Genomic DNA, 18,805 nt, shown 5'->3' with positions numbered 1-18,805 from the left:
TTTCCAGCCAAGTTGTGGAGGGTCTGGTTGGTGCCCTTTCTCTACTCTAGGGATAATGATGTCTGAAAATCCAGTGTGGATCATTTAGAATTCTGCCCTTCTTCCCAAGGAGTGTGCACAACCCGGCAGCTTCTGGCCACTTGTTCCCCTTACTCTAGATTCCACAGAGGCCACTATCCTTTGATAAGTAGGGCCTTTCTCTTTCCTTCTTTTCCTTCTTGATAAGTAGGGCTTTTCTCTTTCCTTCTTTCCTTCCTTTCTTCCCTTCCTTCCTTCCCTTCCTTTTCTTCCTCTCTTTCTCTCTCTCTCTCTCGCATTCTCTTTCTCTCTTTCTCCATCTTTCCGATGGAGTCTTGCTCTGTTGCCCAGACTGGAGTGCAATGGCACAATCTTGGCTCACTGCAAACCTCCACCTCCCAGGTTCGAGCGATTCTCCTGCCTTCAGCCTCCTGAGTTGCTGGGATTACAGGCATGTGCCACCACGCCTGGCTAATTTTTGTATTTTTAGTAGAGACGGGGTTTCAACATGTTGGTCAGGCTGGTCCCGAATTCCTGACCTTGTGATCTGCCTGTCTCGGCCTCCCAAAGTACTGGAATTACAGGTGTGAACCACTGCACCTGCCCAGGGCCTTTCTTTAATCGTTCAGGTCACAACACAACTGATGAGGTTATGGGTTTTTTTTTTAGCTATACCCTAGCCCCAAGGGAAAAGTCTTATCACCTTGATTTCAGTTCCTCTTTTACCATTTATGAGAGGCTGACATCTCTTAGAGTGGAGCACTTCTGCAGGTGGAATTCTAACTTTTTTCTCTGATTATTTCTCCAAAATTTTAGAGCACTTTATGGTAGTCATCAAACTGGAAACCTGAAGACTGGGATTTTAATACTTGAAGTGAAATCTGTATTTTATTCTGACTTCGATACCAACTGCTTGTGTGAACTTTGATAAGACCTAGGGGTTCAGGTTCCCTCATTTGTAAAATTAAGCAAAAAGAGAAAAATCCGACGGAAATTCTTGCAGGTTTACAATCCAGTGATTATACATCATGATCTGAAAAAAGTCAATATAATCATCCCTCAGTATCCATTGGGGATTGGTTCCAGGAGAAACTGCCAACACTAAAGTCCATGGATGTTCAAGTGTCTGATATAAAATAGCACAGTATTTGCATATAACCTACGCACATTCTTCTGTATACTTAATCATCACTAGATCACTTATAATACCTAATACAATGTAATTGCTATGGAAATAGCTGTTATACTGTATTGTTTAAGAGAAAAGAGCAAGAAAAAGTCTGTACATGTTCAGTACAGATGCAATCATCCATTTTTAAAGAAAAATATATTTTTGATTTGCAGTTGATTGAATCCAGGGATAAGGAACCCACAGATAATAGGCCAACTCATCATTTTCAGATTTTTCCTATACATAATTATGATAAAGTGTAACTTATAAATTAGGCACATTAAGATATTAAAAACTAAAAATAAAACATTTATAACAATATACAGCCAGTCCTGACTTACAATTGTTTGACAAGATTTTTTGACTTTACGATGGGTTTATCGGTATATTAACTGCATGTTCAACTTACAATGTTTTCAATTTACCATGGGTTTACGATGGACATCACCCCATCATAAGTCAAGGAGCATCTATACTGTAATAAAAGCAATGTGAATGTGGTCTCTCTCTCAGGATATCTTACTGTACTGTGAAAGCAAAACCAGGGACAAAGTGGGGACTACTGTACATTTACGATAGAAAGTTGTACTGAATATTTTACAAGTGAAAAAGATACTCATTTTTCTTTGTGTTGACTTTGCCATGTGGATTTGGTACAAACAAATAAAAACCCTCCTTATCAGTTGCTGGCTGGGCGCAGTGTCTCACGCCTGTAATCCCAGCACTTTGGGAGGCCGAGGTGGGCAGATCACTTGAGGTCTGGAGTTTGAGACCAGCCCTCCTCTCTACTAAAAATACCAAAATTAGCCGGGCGCCTAGCCGGGCGGGGTGGCGGGAGCTTGTAATCCCAGCTAAGAGGGAGGCTGAGGCAGGAGAATGGCTTAAACCTGGGGGGCGGAGGTTGCAGTGAGCTGAGATCGTGCCACTGTCCCCCAGCCTGGACGACAGAGTAAGACTCTGTCTCAAAACAAACACACAAACCCCTCATCAGTTGCAATATTTAAGTTGTGTTTAATCCTAGCAATTGCAGTCCTGAGACTTTGATAAGAACCAGAGTATGATCTTCCACGGCAGCCAAACCAAGTCATTCCATGAACAACAGAGATCACCCTGCTGCAGATAGTCCACAGATCTTTTCTTGTGCATTTCTTCTGGGAACGAATGCAACTGAGGAAGCAGAGATATTCTAGGGGGAGAGATCTACAAAATTCCTTAGAGTCATCTTGCCCCACCTCCTTGTTACGGCTTTAGGTACAGCCCTTATGGCCGTGAGATTTAACCTTCCGCAGCCTTTGTGTCCACGTCTACAAAATAACAACTACCTTGCAGGGTGTTATTTAACACTGTGAAAGTGCATTAATAGGCACAGAAAGAAAAACAAAAAAACAAACATAAAAGCAAATTGTGCCCTCACTGCGAATTCTCTGTATTCTAGCTAAAAACATCTATAGCTTGAGTGCATGGGTGTCTGTGCTGGGCAAGAAAAGGGCAAACTAGATCATGACAAGCCTTAAGATTTTCTCACTTTAGTTTCCTCACTGCAATTTTTTTTTTTTCCCCAAGTCGGAGTCTTGTTCTGTCGCCTAGGCTGGAGTGCACTGGCGTGATCTCATCGCAATCTCTGCCTCCCAGGTTCAAGCGATTCTCCTGCCTCAGCCTACCGAGTAGCTCGGATTACAGGCGTGCGCCACCACGCCCGGCTCATTTTTGTATTTTTAGTAGAGACGGGGTTTCACTATGTTGGCCAGGCTGGTCTCGAACTCCTGACCTCGTGATCCGCCTGCCTCGATCTCCCAAAGTGTTGGGATTACAGGCGTGAACCACCGCGCGCGGTCCCTCACTGCAACTGAGAGTAGCGGGGTGGCCTCAAGTTCCAGATCTGGAGTTACTAAATAGCTGGGTTCCAATCCCGGCTCTGCCACTTATTAGTTGTACGATCTTCGTTTCTCAACCTCTCTGGGTCTGAGATTCCCTTAAAGCCGGGGTAATAGAGATGAATAGGATTTCCTAACTAGGACTAGACTTCCTCAATTTCTCGACTCAGAGGGGCAAGGATAGACTGAAATGGAAAGTGAAGGCCTTCAGGCTTTTCCTAACAGCCGCTCCTAGGAGGGGAAAGCTACGGGAAGAGGGAGGAGACCCAAGAAAGGTCGGACCAATGAGGCAGCGGGCGGGACAGGAGTTCCCGCCTTTGGGCGGCGTGCGCGCGCACCTCGCTCACACGCACACTCGCACGCACGCACGCTGCGGAAGCGCGCGCGCGCGCAGGCCCAGCCCTCGTCGCCGCCGCCATTTTAGCTCCTGGTTCCGGCCGCACCGTGTGGGCTGTAGTAGCGGGAGGGGTGGGGGTCCTCCAGAGTTAAGTGGCTGTCCTCCACTGTGCCCATACAGCGGCTAGCTTTCTTCCTTAATAACCGCCCGTTCGAAGAGTGCGAGGATGTCCAAGCGGCACCGGTTGGACCTAGGGGAGGATTACCCCTCTGGCAAGAAGCGTGCGGGGACCGATGGGTAAGCCAGGCCGGGGGCGCGAGGCAGCAGCTCGGGCTTTGTTGGGGTCCTGGCAGGGAGCGGGCTGGGACTGGCCTGGCCGAGCGGGTCCTGGAGCCCGAGCCTTTGTTTCCTTCTGGGCTGGGTTCACCAGCGGCGGGTCGGAGAAGCGCGGCGCCCGTCCGGCCCGGCAAGGGCGCGGGGAGTTGCGTGCGGCGGGGCCGGTGCCCAACCCAGTCCGGAGGGTGGAGAGGCCTGCAGTGGCCATGAGGGCGCCTCCTCCCCCAGGCCGAACCGAGCAGGAGTCACTTTCGAGGGCGTGGGGCGGGAGTGAACCGCGGACCTCGTGGCCTCGGTTCCCGAGGAAGGCCTGGATCCGGGGGAGAGAGTGGGGGAGGGCGCGGCGGGAGTATTCGCTTCCAAGGGCACCAGGCACTTCCCAGGCAGAGGGGCCATGGGGAGGGCCTGAGTGGGGGCGCGGCCAGGCACTCCAGACGGGAAAGGCGGAGGGCGGAAAGTGAGAGCAGCGCGTGGATCCTAATGTAGGCTGGGGTGGGGGTGGCGGGAGTTGAGAGAAGCCAGCAAATGGGGAGTTCTCTGGGGAAGTGGGAGTAGAGGACTTGCCGGGAGAAAGGAAGGGTGGAGTAAAATACCTGGTGGGCTGGAAGGCTGGTGTTTTGGGGCGACTGAGTTTATAGTTTGGCGGGAGAGAGCGTGTCTCGGTCCATTCAAGCACTTCAAAGTAGATACTAGCAAACTTCCGCCCTCTGCCTACGCTCCCGCCATCTCCTCTATTTCCTGCTTTGGTTAAAACTGGTTACCGAACATCATCCCATGGGGAGGGATTAGAAGGCATTCTTTTTTTTTTTTTTTCATCATTTATTTTCTGTGCATGTCCCACTTTTCTTCATAAGTAGCTTTTGAAATACAGGGATCATGTTCAAAACGTGTTTTTAGTATTTATGGCGAAACACCGCCCATGTGGAGGTTGAGAGTTGAAATACTTACACAAACTCATGGTGTTCCAGATTCCTTTCCTTAAAGATACAGAGGAATTTAACAGTTAACTTAAGCAGTTTTATGAAAATCTGTTTCTTTCCCGTGTGTGTTTTCATTGCTGAAGTACAAAGACCTATTTGGATAATTCAGGCAAAACCCACAAAAGCCCGAATATCCAAATACTTTGCATAATTTTATCATTTTATTGTGTACTTGTGATACGGAATCACTGTGTCAAGTCCCCTTGTCTAGCTTTTTTGAAATTTTCAGCTGAAGTTCTTCATTGAAATTGATTTCTAGGGATATGTTTAGTGTCATTGTAGAGTATAAGCCAGGATAGGATGTACTTTCTGAGACCTTCCCATATGTTGAATTATTCAATACAAAGCAAAAGCATGTCACAGTTTTGTGAGTTGTTTAGTTGGCGATATTAGGCATTGTAAAAAGACAATGACACTGTAAGACAGACTCTCTTTAGGCTATCACTGTCCCCCACCGTTACCCCCCACAAAACGGTAAATGCCTCTGAGCTGTATGTCACAGACTCTCAGAGCTGGGAGCAACTTAAAAAAGACTCTACAGCTCCACTCAAGGAATGAGAAATGGAGAACAGTTAAGGTGGCTTGGGCAAGTTTACAGCAGGATCTGGAACCCTGCCTTTATCATTTTCACTCAGCAGCACACAGTTCAGTACTGTAGTTAAGACTCATTACAGCCTATTTTAATGACATTTATAATGGGTTGGTAAAGTAGGGAACACTTAGTTCTTGATTTCTCTGAAGCAAAAATAAATTGCTGTCATCTGGAACTGATGTCTCTAACAGGAGGTCAGATTGGAACAAAATATTCTGGGAGGGAATGAATGAATTCATTTGTATTTGTGCATATGTGCACCATTTAAAATGCTTCCCTTGGGATTAGTGGTCCCACCATATGTATGTGCAATTGTTTACTATCTCTTGCAAAAACAGATACCCTTAGTAAACATGTCGACTTTCGGGGTCTAATGGTAGCTTTATGATTCCCTTGTATATTATTTAGAATTTGCCTGTGGATAAAGGCGAGTTCATCTTTGGAATAATGCTCAAGTTATAAGAAATTGTAGAGGGAAGTTTTAATACTAATTTCTATGTCATTTGAGTGCCATTTATCATAGAACTGGCTTTATTTAACAGTGGACTTACAGTGTTTATCAGCATCAGGATTTTTTTTCATACTCCATAATTTTAAGTCACTTGTTGACTGCCATGCAATCCTGCAGATTTTTTTTTTTTACCCTGATAGTCAGCAAGTGGTTTTATCTGAGAGCATAAGCTTGTCAGTCTTACAAACTCCACTGCCAGATAGGATGTCTCCAATACTGAGAAGAGAAGGTAATTCAGTGGGAGATTTCACTTACATTAATGTTCCCAACTATATAAGTCTTTATTTTATTCTTGACATATTTTAACTTTGAAATCAGGTGAAGTTATTATAGGTTTCTGTTGCGTATTCTGGCCTCATTTCTTCTTTTTGTCAACCCACAGAGCCTTCACTATACAGTTATTACCAAGAGACAACTTACTGTTGAAGTATGGAAAAAAGTTTTCCATGTTAGGGACGTTTTTCATTTTGATGTTGGTTTTTGATATTACCACCTGATAAGACTTTTTCCTGTTACTTATGGGAAAGTAATGCTAATATGTTAATACTGTGATAACATTTGTAGAGCACACACATTTTCACTACAATCCTGTATGGTAGATGAGGTTAAATGAACTTACCACGGGAACATAGGAAATGTTTATACTCAAAGGTTTAAAAAAGGCATTCCCTAAAATCTTCATCTCCGTCTTTGGAGAACATGTTTTAGTGAACATTTTTTAAGATCTCTGCGTATTGACTTAAAAATATGAGCTATAAAATTTGATATCAGTGGGATCAACACGTGTCATTTTGTACTTTGATTTTTTTTTCCACTCAGAAATGTCATTAACTGTAGGTATATATTATGCTTTTAAATTGGCTGCCATAGGCCGGGCGTGGTGGATCACGCCTGTAATCCCAGCACTTTGGGAAGCCAGGGCGGGTGGATCACGAGGTCAGGAGATCAAGACCATCCTGGCTAACACGGTGAAACCCTGACTCTACTAAAAATACAAAAAATTAGCCGGGTGTGGTGGTGGATGCTTGTAGTCCCAGCTACTTGGGAGGCTGAGGCAGGAGAATGGCGTGAACCCGTGAGGCGGAGCTTGCAGTGAGCCAAGATTGCGCCACTGTCTTCCAGCCTGGACAACAGAGCGAGACTCGTCTCAAAAAAAATAAAACATAAAAAAAATTGGCTGCCATAGTACTCTAGTTGTAAAGGTATGATATCACTTACTTAACCAATATTCTATTCATTGATGTTTAGGAAGTTTTCCACTTGTTGCTATTTTATAAATGAGAAGTATGATGAACATCCTTATACATACATATTTGCACACATCCTTGAGAAGTTCCTGGAGATAAGATTGACAGATAAAAAGCAATGCTTATTGCCAGGTGCGGTGGCTAAGCGTCTGTAATCCCAGCACTTTGGGAGGCCTAGGTGAATGGATCACCTGAGGTCAGGATTTCAAGACCAGCCCGGCCAGCATGGTAAAACGTATTTTTGTCTCTACTGAAAATAGAAAAATTAACTGGGCGTGGTGGCGCACCCCTGTAATCCTAGCTACTTTGGAGGGTGAGGCAGGAGAATTGCTTGAACCTGGGAGGGAGAAGTTGCAGTGAGTCAAGATTGTGCCACTGCACTCCAGCCTGAGTAACAGAGTGAGATTCTTTTTTAAAAAAAAAAAAAAAAAAGCAATGTTTATTTAAAATATCATGATTTTGATGACCAGTTTACATCTTCATTAGCAGTACTTCAGTGCCTGTTGTTATTCCATGTAGAATTTTTGTTTTTTCATTTTTTAGATATAGGGTCTTCCTCTGTTTCCCAGGCTGGAGTGCTCTGGTGTGATCATGACTCGCTGCAATCTCAAACTCCTGGGCTCAAGTGATCTTCCCACCTCAGCCTCCCAGGTAGCTGGGACTACAGCTATGCCACCACACCTGGCTAATTTTAAAGTTTTTTGTAGAGATGGGGTCTCAATATATTGCACAGGCTGGTCTCAAACTTTTGGCCTCCAGTGATCCTCCCACTTTGGCCTCCCAAAGCACTGGGATTACATGCGTGAGTCACCAGGTCTTGCCTTCCATGTGGGATTATAACATGATATTAGAACTTTAAAAAGATCTTTAATAATAGCCAATATTGGCTGGACATGGTGGCTCACGCCTGTAATCCCAGCACTTTGGGAGGCCGAGGCAGTCAGATCATGAGGTCAAGAGATTGAAACCACGTGGCCAACATGGTGAAACCCCGCCTCTACTGAAAATACAAAAATGAGTGGGGTGTGGTGGCACGTACCTGTAGTTCCAGCTACTCTGGAGACAGGCAGGAGCATCGCTTGAAACAGGGAGGCAGAGGTTGCAGTGAGCTGAGATTGCACCACTGCACTCCAGCCTGGTAACAGAGCAAGATTCTATCTCAAAATAATAATAATAATAACAACCACCACCGCCACCAATGTTGGGCATTTGCAGTGTGCCAGACAACACTTTAAGCACATCACATACATTAACTCATTTAATCCTTTTGATACTCTACAAGACATATTAATAGCCACATCTTATAGATGAGGGAAGAAATAACTGTGATCCTATAGTTGCCTTAAGTCTTGAGCCAGGATTGAACTGAGACACAGTACAGAACAGTATGTTAAACAACTGTGTCATATCACCTCTCTCCCTGCTAGTGTTGTGGCTGTGTCTGAAACACTGACTTGATACCAGTTTTTAAAAACCCTTATACCTCAACTAGTAAACTTTTAAGAACAAAACTCCTTTATCATAAAAAAATACCTGTTTAAAAAAACATTGCACAATAGTTGATAAATATTTATGAAGTGGAGGGTTTGATTTCCCCCCTTTACTGACTTTTCATTTGTATCCTACCTCTCTCGTTGAAGGTAGGTAGTTTGAGCCATAAGCAACATTTCTAGGTGGCTGAATTTGCCTCCTGCATCCTCCCTGTTTTCTTACTTTAATCTGAGACTAAAAGTATCTGAAAATGCTTATCATTTTGCAGGTCAGTAAATTGAGGTGGTGTCTTACAACTGTGATTCCAGCATTCCTTTTAATACCACAGCTGTCCCCATTGCTTGATCAGCAGCTAACCTTTTTATCTTTAGAATATATTTTATACATCGTATGTTTTGGTAATGAAGCTTCTGATGAAGTGGGCCCCTGAAAAAATCTTTGTTAGTATAGGTATTACTTTAACAAAGTAAGGCAATATGTAATACATGATTTACTTTGTCACTGCTCTTCCCCCAAATTTTGTAACTCTTGAAAGGTTAGGTCCATGTCTTAATTGCCTAGTACTATGCTAGAAGTATAGAAATCATTAAATTTCTATACTTTAATGATTGATATAGAAATCATTAAATTTCTAGGCTGGGCATGGTAGCTCACATCTGTAATCCCAGCACTTTGGGAGGCTGAAGCAAAAGATTGCTTGATCCCAGGAGTTCAGAACCATCCTGGGCAACATGGTGAGACCCTCATCTCTACAAAAATAAAAAATTAGCCAGGCATGGTGGTGCATGCCTGTCTGTAGTCCCAGTTGCTCGGGAGGCTCGGGTAAGAGGACCACTTGAACCCGGAAGTTTGAGATTGCGGAGAGCCATGATCCAGTGAGCCACTGCACTCCAACCTGGGTGACGAGCGAGATCTTATCTCAAAAAAAAGAAAATTGTTTCAATTATTTTTTGTGATCTCCTCCTTCCCCCATGGTTGAGTGAATACTAGAAACGTGAATCCTTTTTGTATAGACCAGATGTGCTTTAAGAGTTCTTTTCTAGCTGTATGTTCCATGATCTTTAAGATGTCTAGTATTTGAACCATATGTGAGTACAGTGCTTCTCACTTTACTGGGTACATTTCTGTATACTCTTATTGTAAACTGCATCTCATTGGCATTTTGGAGCAATGTAAACACTTATTTAATTAACAGTCACCTTAGGCCAGAAACAGGAGAAGCAAAGATGGTTGATGGCATATTTCGGAAGGTAGGCCCAGACTCTCAAGTATTGAATTGTGAGACTTCATTTTATGTTAAGTTATCCGTTGACTTTTCTTTCCCATTGATTTTCTTTCTGTTTATGCCAGGTGAGATGAGAGGCTTCATACAGTTCTGGCTTGTATGCTCTGTGAGTTTTGTAGGTGAACATTGGGATAGAAGAGGGGAAAATCACTTTTCATGTTTACATATGCATATATCTGGCTTTTCTTCTCTTTGAGTAAATTTGTACATGGCACACAACTGTACTTGGAGCACAGGGAATTTGTACTTTTGTGTGTTGTGGGTAAGGAACAATGATATGTTTAGGGGCTTGTGTCATAGCTCCATCATGCCTGATTATTTCAAGTCTGGGTTTAAACATCTTGAGGCAAGTTTCTCTGCTGGAGTAGTTGGTCTGTAGTAAACTGGACTAGTAGAATGAACAAGCATAGATTATTTTATTTCCACCACCAGTCTCCCAGAGGCTGCTTTCAGCCACAACGCATATGAGCAACATGCAGCCCTTCTGCTTGTGAAGTTCTTAGCATAGATACTTTTAAAATGACTTATTAAGGTCAATCTCTAATAACTGGAAGTAGATACCAGAATTGACTACTTAAAATTGACCCAAGTTTAATAGAGTGGCTACCTGCATAATTTTAACATGTTAAACAACTTAATAGTGTTCATTGAAGCTTATTTTTAATTTGACTATGTTTCATTTTATGGTAGACCAAGGTACATAGATTTATAGAGTGCTTTCAGTTTTTTACTGTTGCTGTTAAGGTTAAAATGCAAGAGTAAACAAGGAAGAAGGAATAAAAGTTTTAATTTTAGTTTTTCTTACAAAACAGTATACATTTACTGAACAAAATTGGGAAAGTGCTGGAAAGTATAACTAAAAAAACAAATTCTGCAGTCCTGTAATTCATATTTGTATTAGTTGAGATATTGATATGTATAACATTGTACTATGCTCTTTTCACTTTGCATTACAACCAAACATTGTCCTATGGCAAAGAAAGGAATATTAAAACAATTTATTAAATGTGGATTATAAAAGTATTGAGCAAAACCCACCACTGTTGACTGTAGTAATGTGAGGTAGAGTTGTCTTTATGTCCAGTAACAGTGTTTGTGCTAACTTCTGAATATACTTTTAGTGCAAAAAATACCTCTTCACAAATTGAAGGAGAATTTGAGAAAGATTGAGATGCCATCTTCTTTTGCTCAATTTGGACCTATCCTTTCTTCATCCTACTCTCAGTATCTGATTTCTGTTGTCTAAGTAGGAGGGGTTTTACTTGCAGCAGACTGAGTTCTTGTAACCTTACGTTGAAAGTTAAGGAAGGTGAGGCATCAGCAAGGAAGGGAAAGATGTTTGTGGTGGAGAATGAGAAGCCCTTAATTTGTAGGGTATTTTTTATTATTTCTGATAGTTACATAATCCATTGGATTTTTTACTCACTTGAATGTTGGACATTTACTCTCTTTGTGATTATAACACTAACATGAACATTCTGCTTAAAATTCAGAATCTGAATTCTAAATTTTTGTTTTTAGGAAGGATCGAGATCGAGACCGGGATCGTGAAGATCGGTCTAAAGATCGAGACCGAGAACGCGATAGAGGAGATAGAGAGCGGGAGAGGGAGAAAGAAAAGGAGAAGGAGTTGCGAGCTTCAACGAATGCTATGCTTATCAGTGCTGGATTACCACCTTTAAAAGCTTCCCATTCAGCTCATTCAACCCACTCAGCGCATTCAACGCATTCGACACATTCTGCTCATTCAGCGCACGCCGGACATGCAGGTCACACGTCACTTCCACAGTGCATTAATCCGTTCACCAACTTACCCCATACTCCTCGATACTATGATATTCTAAAGAAACGGCTTCAGCTCCCTGTTTGGGAATACAAGGATAGGTTTACAGATATTCTGGTTAGACATCAGTCCTTTGTACTGGTTGGTGAGACTGGGTCTGGTAAAACAACACAGGTGAGTTACTGTATACCATGGTACATATTTCATTTATGTTTAAGTTTAGCAAATGTTGCATATTTGATTCTGGTGGTCATTTCCCTTGTCTGTCCTATGGAACATCTTGAAGAATAGCTGCTTTGATGTTTAATTGGCACTCTGAATTTCAGAGTGGAAATCCTATGGAGAGTACCTCTCTCCCCTGAGTCTAGGGGAAAATAGTGGTGCTCGCTTTTCAAATTTTGTTACCTTAAGTATGGCAGAGTGATGCTCTCCCACCCATTTTGACTCTAGGACAGTACAGATTTAGGGATACACAGTTTATTTTCTGGTGCTTGGGTGGAGAAATCAACCACTGGGGTAGATTTTTGTCGTTTGTATTTAATATAGTATCTTGAGCCATGCAAATATCTATTTTTCGAAAAAATGAAGTGCTAAAAGGATATAAAGTCTATACTCGTGACTTTTGTCCATCTAGTCATCCCCCCCATAGAACTAAACACTGTTACTAGTGTCTTATTTGTAATATATCTAGGATATTTTTTAAACACGGATGGGCTATTATTAACTAGACCCCTGTTGATAGACATTTAGGCTGTTTCCCATGGTGGTTTTGCATGGGCAAGTGTTTCTGTAGGAATCAAATTGCTGGGTCAGAAGATCATTTGTAATTGTGATACAGAAAGCTGGATAGCCTTCCAGAGGGAGTGTATTAATTTACCTTTCCATGAGCATGTATGAGAACATATGTGGGAAACTATTAAAACGTATCATTGAACTTGAATTTTTACAAATCCAATAGGTGAAAAATTGCATTCTAGTGTACTTTTTAATTTGCATTTTCTTGCTGTGGGTGAGAAGTAACTGTTTATACATTTAAGCCTGAACCATTAATTAAAAATTTCTTTCGGTTTCAAAAGTAGTGGTCCCTGATCATTGTAGAAAATTTGAAAAAATCAGAAAAGTATTAAAGCTAATTTAATAATTACCTGCCTTACCATGCAGAGATTGAACATACTGCATACACAATTTATCTTTTTCTAAAGTTACATGTGCATAGACATTTTGAAGGTACTGTAGCAACAAAAATAGGAAGCTTTTATTACAGACTGAGCCTTCGTACCATTTTTCTCTTCTCTTCTCTTCTCTTCTCTTCTCTTCTCTCTTCTCTTCTCTTCTCTTCTCTTCTCTTCTCTTCTCTTCTCTTCTCTTCTCTTCTCTTCTCTTCTCTTCTCTTCTCTTCTCTTTTCTTTTCTTTTGTATTGTTGTTGTTGAGACAGAGTCTCTTTCACCCATGCTGGAGTGCAGTGTTATGAACGCAGCCTCAACCTCCTGGGCTGAAGGGATCCTCCTGCCTCAGCTTCCCAAGTAGCTGAGATCACAGGCATATGCCACCAGTGCCTGGCTAAGTTTTAAATAAAATTTTTGTAGAGTTGAGGTTTTGAACTCCTAAGCTCAAGCAATCCTCCTGCCTTAGCCTTCCCAATTTTTCTTTTTTAATGAAAGAAAACTTAGAATTGATGTTAGGGTGTTCAAAAATCACCTTACGGAAATGTAAAGAATTTTCAAATTACATGGAAGACTGTAACTCTGAACTTACTATTTCATTGACATTTGGGTAAAGCCAGACACTGTATACTTTACATGTATTAGCTTATTTACATTTTTCTATAATCCTGCAGGGAAGATATTCATCACCACTTTACAGATGAGCAAAATGAGGTTTAGGTTTATGAGAAACTTAGGTTTAGCGAATTGTCCTGGGTTGTGGATTTTGGTGGGCTCAACGTTTAAAACTTTGTACCTTTGTCTTTATATCTAAAGTTATATTTCATACCTGCCATTCTGTGGTCTGATATAGGTAGCCTCATTTCAGAGATGAGTTTATTAATGGTTAGTGTAGAAGGAGGTCAGGTCAACTCAAGATGAGGTTTGTGATTATTTGGATTAATATTTGACTTTTAGAGGGGTAAAGATACTTGAATACTTAGGATTGCAGCACATCAGGGGGATTTGAAGGGAAACCAAACAGTTTAAGGAATGAATTTCATTCATATGTTTCCTAGCATACTCTTATTAAACTTTGACTCAAACCATTAAAACCAGTCTTTTTTTTAGTGATTTGTTCTTGTCAGAAAAATTCTCTAAACAAAATCTAAAGTAATGACTTTTTTTTTTTTTTTTTTTTATTTTGAGACAAAGTGTCGCTCTGTTACCCAAGCTAAAGTGCAGTGATGTAATCTTGGCTTCCTGCAACCTCTTCCTCCTGGGTTCAAGTGATTCTCCTGCCTCAGCCTCCTGAGTAGCTGGGACTACAAGTGTGCGCCACCATGCCTGGCTAATTGTTTTTGTATTTTTAATAGAAACGGCATTTCACCATGTTGGCCAGGCTGTTCTCTAAATCCTGACCTCAAGTGATTGGCCTGTCTCGGCCTCCCATGTGCTGGGATTACAGGCCTGAGCCACTGCACCGGACCATGACTTTAACTTTTGACAGACCTACAGTAAAGACGTTTCACATTGCTGCTTAGTAGACACATAACTGCACATGAGTAAGGAATTGAAGCTAGGTCAGCCAAAGGGACAGTGTGAGCAAGGACACATGTTGAGCTAAGGGAATGCAGATATGCTCTGGCCAGAATACAGAGGGTTTGGGAAGGTGGAGGTGGGGCAGGTGAGACTGCAGCTGTCAGTTGAGCCTTAATATATCTTACATAGATTGGAAGCCATCAGAGCTCTTGAACTGAAGAGGAATGATGAGGATTTTTTTTTAAAAAAATGTCCTGTCTAGTGAACATACTGATGATAGACCATGTAAGAGGTCATAACAAAAGTTTTTATTCTGCGAAGGGCCATGGGAATAGAAAATAAAGAATGGATTGGAGTCAGGATATTAGGAATTAACAAGTATTTTGGAGGAAGGTGAGAAATAGTTTTGCTTTTGAACGTGTGAATTTGAGATACTAACTAGGTGGAAATGACCATTAGCTCTAAGATGGAAGCTAGAGTTAGGATTGGCATTGATGAATTACAGGTAATACTGGAAGTTAGAACATATAAAACTTCACAGGATATTGTGTAAAACAAGAAGACTAGAACACCGAGGATCAGTTTGTAAGATGACCTCAAATGGAGGAAGAGAAGAAGCTGAAAAGGAGGAATGGCTTTAAAATAACTTAGTCCTGGCTGGGTGCGGTGGCCCATGCCTGTAATCCTGGCAGTTTGGAAGGCTGAGGCGGGCGGATCACCTGAGGTCAGGGATTTGAGACCAGCCTGGCCAATATGGTAAGACCCTGTCTCTACTAAAAATACAAAAATTAGCTGGGCGTGGTGGCGCACACCTGTAACCCCAGCTATTTGGGAGGCTGAGGCAGGAGAATCACTTGAACCCTGGAGGTGGAGGTTGCAGTAAGTCCAGATTGCGCCCCTGCATTCCAGCCTGGGCAACAGAGTGAGACTCCATCTTAAAAAAAATAGAACTGATCCCTGGCTTGAATACACCAGTAGCCTACATATTTCAGGACCTCCTTCTCTTCTTAATGCTATGTTCCTTAGAAATGTGAACAGATGCATTAACTGACTGGTTCTCCAGCTATTGCCTGGGAGTTCTTAAAAGTCCTTGAAACGATTTCAGGGGTCCTAGAATTTGTAAAAATATAAGGAAATGCACTCTTCTAGCTAAGTTTTTTTTGTTTGCAAAGTAGTCATTTTTATAGAAAGTGTTATTTTGTATTAAAACAGAATGAGGTTTTATTGTTAGCAATTAATAAATATTTTAGCAATTTTTAATTTCTTAACACAGTAAATTTATTAGTAGTTTGGCATCCTTGGTCATTTTCAGAGTGAGTGTACAGGGGTCCTGAGAGCTGCTAGTTAACTTGTTGGTCTTGTTTTTCAAGTGGAGATAAGCTGTCGATTTTAGCGGAGTGAATTAAAAAATCTGAAAATTCTTGGCCAGGCATGGTGGCTCATGCCTATAATCCCAGCACTTTGGAAGGCCGAGGCGGGTGCATCATCTGAGGTCAGGAGTTCGAGACCAGCCTGCCCAATATGGTGAAACCCCATCTCTACTAAAAATACAAAAAATTAGCCAGGCGTGGTGGCATGCGCCTGTAGTCGCAGCTGCTTGGGAGGCTGAGACAGGAGAATCGCTTGAACCTGGGAGGCGGTGGTTGCAGTGAGCCGAGATTGTGCCACTGCACTCCAGCCTGGGCAACAAGAGTAAGACTGCATCTCAAAAAACAAAAAAAAAGATCTGAACATTCTTGCCTTGAGAATTTTGAATTAATTTTAAATATCTTTAGTTCACCAGTGAGTGGTTTTTGAATTTTCACTTTCTAGATCTTTGAAAGTACATTTTGCCCTTGTGAAAGGGTTGCCGAATTGAGGATATATGTAGGTCTGTGGATTTACAGAACCCGATAGATACCACTTCTTTAGTTATTTTTGTTCATTTAAAGTGTTTTAAAGATATATGTGATGTTTTTAGAGAATCAACATAATTAACCCTCCCTTTCAGATACTTGTCAGTGACAGGTTACCCCCAGATTGCAGAAGCAACCCAACTAAAATGTAATAATAGTGCAGCTACCAATATTCTTCATCAGTTTTACTGTACTGATACTGTGCAGAAAACTCCATGTTTCCTGTAGCATTAGAGTCTGATAGGCTTCTGGAAGCTTTGATGTAAAACAATTATGCTCTTCCAGCAGTGCATTTCCATTTAATGTGGTGAGCACTTACATTTTCCCCATGATTCTTTTCCAGTTAAGTGACTGGAAAACTGTAAAACTGGGGAATCCATTAGCTTATGTTGATAATGGAACTGGGGGGAAATGTACTGCCGTCAAGGCACCCAGCTTAACTTGTGCTTGGGGGTCCCCCGCCCCTTTGGCCACCCTTAACGAAGTGGTACTGCTCTAGGTCCTGTTAAATTTGAGACTGGCAGTTCTTAAAATTGACTTTAAGATGGTACCTAAGGTGCTGCCATTGTGCATACTGCTCCTGAGAGGAAAAGGATAGGATTACCAAAGAGTGGGGTGCTAAGAGTTAGGTTCTGCTGGCTTATCAACCAAATTTGAATTGAATTAAATACAAGTACAACTTCAGAGTTACAAGGGGATATGATTTCTACTTGATTTTGCAACTCAAATTATATAAGAATTTAAAAGTTACACTTTCTTAGAAACGTTATAAAGTAGAATTTGTAGTAAGTTGGAGTTTTTAAAATTGCATAGGGAAATACTTCATGATGGGATAGTTCACCCTGTCGAGTGCATCTCTGACTGTGTATACCCAGCTCAGGGGTATGTGTCATATCAGTATTATACATGACTGTTCCTTGGTTTAGAGAGCTTGTGTTGTTACAAGTTTTGAGTCACAAATCTTTTTGTCATTTGCCTAATTGAATTTGTTTTTAAATCATTGGAATGAGATAAAGTGTTTTATGTTACATATGCTTGATATGCAGGCAGAATAGAATTAATTTAAATGTGAAATTATTTGATAGATTCCGCAGTGGTGTGTGGAGTACATGCGATCATTACCAGGACCCAAGAGAGGAGTTGCCTGTACCCAACCCAGGAGAGTGGCTGCAATGAGTGTGGCTCAGAGAGTTGCTGATGAAATGGATGTGATGTTGGGCCAGGAAGTTGGTTACTCCATTCGATTTGAAGACTGCAGTAGTGCGAAAACCATTCTTAAGTAAGTACTATATCTTTAAAGATGCTTTTCTTTCTCTGCTTGCCATTTTCTGCCATTAGGTAGAAGACTTTGCTAGTGCAGGCTTATGTCATCCAAATTTAGAATTGTCCAAAGTAGGCCTTCTTAGACTTACCACATGACCTTATTTTAATTATAGATTATTGGTAATTTATAGCTATTTGGTAGAAATTGAAGTTCAAAGTTCACATTTTAGTTACTTGGTTCTGCATTTTAGGTGAAATGTTACTGATACTGTAAAATGTGTGATTTTAGTAGACACAATGGCGTATGACTTAATTGTGAAAGAAAAGGAAAGTGGCGTGTCTTAGTAAAAGATAACTACTTTTAGAAAGAAGAATGTATAGGATGGGATATGATTTATTTAGGGGAGAGGGGACTTTTAATGTTAATTATGCAGTTATTACCGTGCATCTGTTATAAGCTAAAGAGGAGTCTTTTGTTCTGTAATACACTCTTAGAGCTGCCTCTAGGACCTCGTTCCTCTGTAGCTGTGGTGCAGATGATTGACTACCATATTGAGCTTTCTAATGTTTTAACTCTACCAACTTTTTATTGCCTTACACTTGCATTCTGCATAAGTTGAGATACATGCTACCTGATAATGATTCTTTCTCAAGTCTTATTTCCCTCTGGTTGCTTCTGCTTATTCTGTATTTATGTGACATTTAAGTCCTTTTAAACGTGACTTGTTTGAGTGGGGCTCAGTGGCATATGCCTGTTTATTCCTAGCCACTTGGTAGGCTGAAGCAGGAGGATTGCTTGAGGCCAAGAGTTCAAGGCTACAGTGCACTCTGATCATGCCTGTGATAGCCACTGCATTTGAACCTGATCAACATAGCAAGACCACATTTCTTTAAAAAGAAAAAAATAAAAAATCATATCTATGTAATCTTCTCCCTGAGGTTTTTAAAAACCATTTTGGAGCATTGTGTAGGCAGTGATATGAGTCTTTGTTGTCAGAGCGATATATAGTGTTAATGGAATAAATGAAACGAGTCTCTCTTTTTTTTTTTTTTTTTTTGAGATGGAGTCTCAGTCTGTTGCCCAGGCTGGAGTGCAGTGGCGCCATCTTGGCTCACTGCAATCTCCGCCTCCCAGGTTCAAGCAATTCTCCGGCCTCAGCCTCTTGGGTAGCTGGGACGTAGGCGTGTGCCACCACACCTGGCTAACTTTTTGTATTTTTATTAGGGATGGGGTTTCACTATGTTGGCCAGGCTGGTCTCGAACTCCTGACCTCGTGATCCGCCCGCCTCAGCCTCCCACAGTGCTGGGATTACAGGCGTGAGCCACCACACCCGGC

At 41.5% G+C, this 18,805-nt stretch overlaps 1 protein-coding gene across 1 annotated transcript in view; it reads left to right on the top strand.

Moving 5' to 3' along the window:
* The first annotated feature begins 3,506 nt into the window (after nt 1–3,506).
* The window catches only part of DHX15 (DEAH-box helicase 15), a 57,740-nt gene continuing 42,441 nt past the window's right edge, over nt 3,507–18,805 (top strand). The window contains 3 exon segments of the mRNA NM_001260731.1: nt 3,507–3,697; nt 11,364–11,799; nt 17,291–17,484. Of these exon segments, the coding sequence (NP_001247660.1) occupies nt 3,627–3,697; nt 11,364–11,799; nt 17,291–17,484 (701 nt within the window). The 5' untranslated portion in view covers nt 3,507–3,626.

The sequence above is a fragment of the Macaca mulatta genome, chromosome 5 (genome assembly GCF_049350105.2).
Source record: "Macaca mulatta isolate MMU2019108-1 chromosome 5, T2T-MMU8v2.0, whole genome shotgun sequence".
In the NCBI taxonomy this organism is placed as follows: domain Eukaryota; kingdom Metazoa; phylum Chordata; class Mammalia; order Primates; family Cercopithecidae; genus Macaca; species Macaca mulatta.
The sequence above is the reverse complement of the archived record's forward strand: the minus strand, read 5'-3'. Positions and strand labels throughout refer to the sequence as shown.